Raw genomic sequence first — 5,230 nt, 5'->3', positions numbered from 1 at the left:
AAACAAGTTGGGTATGGTGGAGTGTTGCCTATGTCCCAGCTACTTGTGAGGCTGAGGTGGGAGGATCACTTGAGCCCAGGCTGGGGTGGGCTGTGATTGTGCCATTGCATTCCAGCCTGGGTGACAGAGTGAGAATCTAACCAAAGAACAATCAGACAAACAAACAAAACCCCATCACACTAGGCAGAGACTTTTAGTTATGCTCAGTGGACAGAGAATAAGACAATCCCAAGCATGAGGTCTTTCAACAAAGTGCTTTATTGGAGGGTACCGTGCAGGGTGGAGCCAATGAGGTGGGTGTGGATGGCACTTTCCAGAGGTGATGCTCAGTTCTAACAATACTTCTTGGTGTCCAGGTTCTTGTGTTCTTTGTTGTATGGGGCCTTTGAAAAGCAGATGGCAGCGTTGCGGTCGCAGTTGCAGATGAAGGCCTGGCATTCTTTGTTTTTGCCTGGAGAGGGACAAGAGGAGACAACTGAGCCCAGGTAGACCCTGCTTTGTATAATTCAAGGACAGTAAGAATACAATGGGATGAGCTGTTGCCACTTCATGGGTGCACATTTAGGGTTCACTAACTGAGTAAATATGTATCAGAATGCCCAGTCAAATTTGACTTTCACATAAACAATGAGTACGGCAGTTGGGATATTTGTCAAAAAGTCACTCGTTGTAGCCGGGCTCGGTGGCTCAGCCTGTAATCCTGTGCCTTTGGGAGGCTGAGGTGAGTGGATTGCCTGAGCCTGCGGGTTCGAGACCCGCCTGGGCAGCGAGACCTCATCTCTACAATAAATCAAAAAATTAGCCGCGCGTGTAGTGTGCGCTTGTAGTTCCAGCTACTTGGAAGTTTGAGCTGGAAGGATCACCAGAGCCCAGCAGGTCGAGGCTGCGGTGGCCGGGAGCGGTCCAGTCTGGGTGACAAAGTGAGACTCCAACTCAAAAAAAAAAAAAAGTCACTCGTTGTTTATCTGAAAGTAAAATTTACCAGGGCATCCTGAGTTTTATGTGGTGCTCCTAAGTGTGATTTTGCTGCCTTTTGGAAAGTCTTGTCTATTTTACACCCCTAAATGAGCTTACCGATTCTTTTTTTTTTTTTAGGTGGAGTCTCACTCTGTAGCCCAGGCTGGAGTATAGTGGCACGCTCACGGTCACTGCGACCTCCACTTACTGGGCTCAGTTGATATTCCTTAGCCTTCCAAGTAGTTGGAACTATAGGCATGCGCTGCCATCCATGCCCAGCTAATTTTTAAATTTTTTTGTAGAGATGAGGTTTCACCAAGTTGTCCAGGCTGGTCTCGAACCCGTGGGCTCAGGCAGTCTTCTCACCTCAGCCTCCCAAAGTGCTGGGATTATAGGTGTGAGCCATCGTGCCTGGCCAAGTTCACCGATTTAAAAACCCATATAGCTATAGATCTCTGATAACACAGGCAAGCAATTATAAACCCTATGAGAAATATTAAAACATATACTTAAGGCAGCAAAGTATCATAGTAAAGTGTGGTAAGACAATTTCTCTACTTTAAAGCGCATATTTTATAATCTACCAAATGCCCTTAAATGGATTATTACACAGATATTTAGAATTAGGTATGTCTGTAACTGGAAATTTTTCCAAATATTTTATTAAAGGGAAAAATGCTTGTGTCTGCCTAAAAATCTGGACAGATACATAGCTAGCTGGTTATCTTTGGATAGTAGGATTATAGGTGTCCTCAATTCCCATGATAAATATTTCTGTAGAGTTTGAAACTGCATTACTTTCTGCTCATTTACTTTTGTAACCAAAAGAAACAATAAGGTCGGGCGCAGTGACTCATGCCTGTAATCTCAGTATTTTGGGAGACAGGGCAGGAGAATCACTTGAGCCCAGAAGTTCAAGACCAGCCTGGGCAGCATGGTGAGACCTCATCGCTACAAAGAAAAAAAAAATTAGCTGGGCATGGTGGTGTGCACCTGTAGTCATAGCTATTCAGGAGGCTGAGGCAGAAAGATAGCCTGAGCTCATGAGTTTGAGGTTGTAGTGAGTTGTGATGGTGCCACTGCACTCCAACCTGGGTGAAAAGTGAGACTCCAAAAAAAGAAAGAAAGAGTGCCGGGCATGGTGGCTCACACTTGTCATCTCAGCAATTTGGGAGGTGGAGGCAACAGGAGTTCGAGACCAGCCTGGACAATTTGACGAGACCACATCTCTACAGTAAAAAAAAAAAAAAAATTAGCCAGGTGTGGTGACACATTGTAGATCCAAGCTGAGGTGGAAAGAGCACCTGAGCCCATTAAGTCGATAGCCTTGAACGTGACACTACACTCCAGCCTGGGTGACGGAGTGAGACTCTGACTCAAGTAAAAAATTATTTTATTTGTTTGTTTTGAGTTGGAGTCTCACTCTGTCACCCAGGCTGGAGTGCAATGGCACACTCACAGCCACAGCAGCCTCAACCTGCTGGGCTCAGAAGATCCTTCTGCTTCAGTCTTCCAAGTAGCTGGGCCCACAGGTGCGTGCTACCACACCTGGCTTATTTTTTTATTTATTGTAGAGAAGAGGTCTCGCCATATTGCTCGAGCTGGTCTCAAACCCCTGAGCTCAGGCAATCCTCTCGCCTGCGCCTCCCAAAGTGCTGGGATTACAGACTTGAGCCACGGCGCCCAGCTAAATATAACATTTAAAATACGCTTGAACTTTATTATCTATAACTTATACATATCTGCTTGTCTTATCAATTACGATTTTGTTTTTCTCAGATCTTTTCTTCTAAAAATCACAAATGTTTAGCCAGGTGTAGTGGCATCCATCTGTGGTTCCAGCTACTTGGAAGGCTGAAGCAGAAGGAACGCCTGAGCCCAGCAGGTCAGAGCAGTGATGATCGTGAGCATGCCACTGCACTCCAGCCTGGGTGACAAGAGTGAGACTCCAACTCAAAAAAAATAAATAAATAAAAATAAATAAATAAATAAATAAATAAATAAAAATCACAAATGTCATTCTTGCTCAGTAAACTTCCTCTAAAGTATAAATTAGCATTTAATTAGATTATAAAATCTTCACAATGAGATAATTCTTTAGTGAGTTATTGTTAATTAATGTGAACAAACACCCTCTAATACAGACTCTTTGGCCTTATTGGAGAGATCAGCTGCATTAAAAGGAAATTGTTTGCAAGCGTGTGTGTGCATGTGCACGTATGTGTGTATTTCCCTGGGAGAGGGTCCATAGCCTTCATGAAATTTATAAAGCATTCTGGAATTCATAGAAAGTAACCCCTGCTGATCGAGCTATAGTATAAAAATATGATTTTCCATAAATTTGGCCTTCTAAAGCGGGGCAACCCAAATCCCTGTTACCAGAGGAATGTGTAAGCAAATTAAGCCCTATTATGCAGTGATAAAAATAGTAACAATGAAAACTTGAGGCAATATGGAAAAACAGTCAGGACAAGGTGATAAGTGAGAAGAGGTAGAATGCAAGATTGTATTTATTCTGGAAAAGCTGCAAAGATAGTATAAAAAAAGGAAAAAAATTATATCTAGGCTATGCATTCATCAAATATTTATTGAGCACCTACTCTATGCCAGACAATTGCTCTAGATTCTGAGAGTCTGGCAATGAAGAAAATAGACAACAATCCCTGGTCTTTCGGCTTCTACATTCTATTGAAAAGATAGAAAATAAAGAATTATTGGCACTTTGGGCTTGAATTCTAGTTGTTCCACTGTCGTTTGTACAGGTTTGAAAGCTGGGACCTGACTATGAGGTCATTGCACACAGAGGTAATGAAAACTCAGAATGCTGGCCTGGCATGACAGTACCTCTCAACGTCTCTGAATTATCTGCTCTTCAAAAGCCACCTTCATGGAGGAATACGTTTCACCAAGTGCACTACAGAATTGAGTGGTTAGCAACAGAGCCTTTCAAATCATATAAAACTGGGTTCAAATATCTACCTCCCACTTACAAACTATATGATTTTGGGCAGAAGGCTGTCTTTGAGCCTTAACTTCGTCATCTGTAAAATGGGAACGATAAAATCTGTCTTGTAAACATGTATAGCCCAGTACCTGGCAAGTCACAAGAGTCTAATAAATAATACGCTCTAAGCTGTGTTTATTAAATAGGATAGTGGTATTGCATATCAGTTAGAGCAGAGGCTTTGGAGTCGTGAAGAGCTGTGCACAAAAACCAAACACTACTTACAAGCTATGTGACCTAGGGCAAATAGCTCTGCCTTCTGAGCCTCCGGTTTTTTTGTGTTTTTTTTGTGTTTTTTTTGAGTTGGAGTCTCACTCTGTCGCCCAGACTGGAGTGCAGTGGCCGCTCCCGGCCACCACAGCCTCGAACTGCTGGGCTCCGGCGATCCTTTCGCCTCAGCCTTCCAAGTAGGCGGAATTACAGGTATGCGCTACCACGCCTGGCTGATTTTTTGATTTATTGTAGAGATGAGGTCTCGCTGCCCAGGCGGGTCTCGAACCCGTGGGCTCAGGCATTCCACTCACCTCAGCCTCCCAAAGGCGCGGGATTACAGGCTGAGCCACCGAGCCCGGCTGAGCCTCAGTTTTTAATCTGCAAAATGGGGATAATAACTATCTACCCCACAGGGTTGTTGTGAGGATTTAAGGAGATGCTTCCCAGCACTAAAAAAATGGTCGCTAAGTGTTGGCTATCATTACTCTTATTTCCCCCTGTTTACGGAGGGTCTGTAGAATCCATATGTCAAGGAGAGAGTAAACCTACTGCTGCAGGTGATCTCAGAGCCAGAGCACGAGTATGAGTAGATCTTGGTGTAGGGGTTGTCCAGGAGGAATTTACAGCTGTTCAGCTGCTTGGCCTGGCTGTAGCAGTTGTCATGTATCTGGCAGCACCTGGAAAGGGGGAGGAAACGCTGAGGCAGGAGCAAGCATGGAGCAACAGGTCAGCCCTCACCTGTTCTCTCTCAGGAACAGGTGTGGATGACTTAGCCGAGATGATCCGGGAGAGATGATCCCATGGCTTGAACGATGTAAGAACTTTTATCATATATTTATTAAAAGCAATTTTAACATGGTCGTAGGACTACAGTAACATTCTATATTTATAGGCCAGGCATGGCGGATCACACCTGTAATCCCAGCACTTTGCAAGGATGAGGCGAGAGGATTGCGTGAGCCCAGGAGTTCAAGACCAGCCTGGGAAACATAGTGAGACCTTGTCTCTACAAAAAAATAAGCCAAAAAAAAAAAATTTTTTTTTTTTGAGCTGGAG

The 5,230-nt window shown here is 43.9% G+C and overlaps 1 protein-coding gene across 1 annotated transcript in view; it reads right to left on the bottom strand.

Annotated features, from left to right (window-relative positions):
- Positions 1-239: 239 nt before the first annotated feature.
- Positions 240-5,230, bottom strand: part of PLA2G1B (phospholipase A2 group IB) — an 11,500-nt gene continuing 6,509 nt past the window's right edge. Inside the window, exons 3-4 of the mRNA XM_008069295.2 lie at positions 4,724-4,851; positions 240-451 (exon numbers count right to left, since the gene is read on the bottom strand). Coding sequence (XP_008067486.1) covers positions 333-451; positions 4,724-4,851 — 247 coding nt within the window. The 3' untranslated portion in view covers positions 240-332. The remainder of the gene's footprint in view (positions 452-4,723; positions 4,852-5,230) is intronic.

The sequence above is a fragment of the Carlito syrichta genome, unplaced genomic scaffold, assembly GCF_000164805.1.
Source record: "Carlito syrichta isolate Samal-C Ts95f unplaced genomic scaffold, Tarsius_syrichta-2.0.1 Scaffold311911, whole genome shotgun sequence".
NCBI classification, from domain to species: Eukaryota; Metazoa; Chordata; class Mammalia; order Primates; family Tarsiidae; genus Carlito; species Carlito syrichta.
Note: the sequence above shows the minus strand (reverse complement) of the source record. Positions and strands in the feature narration are given on the sequence as shown.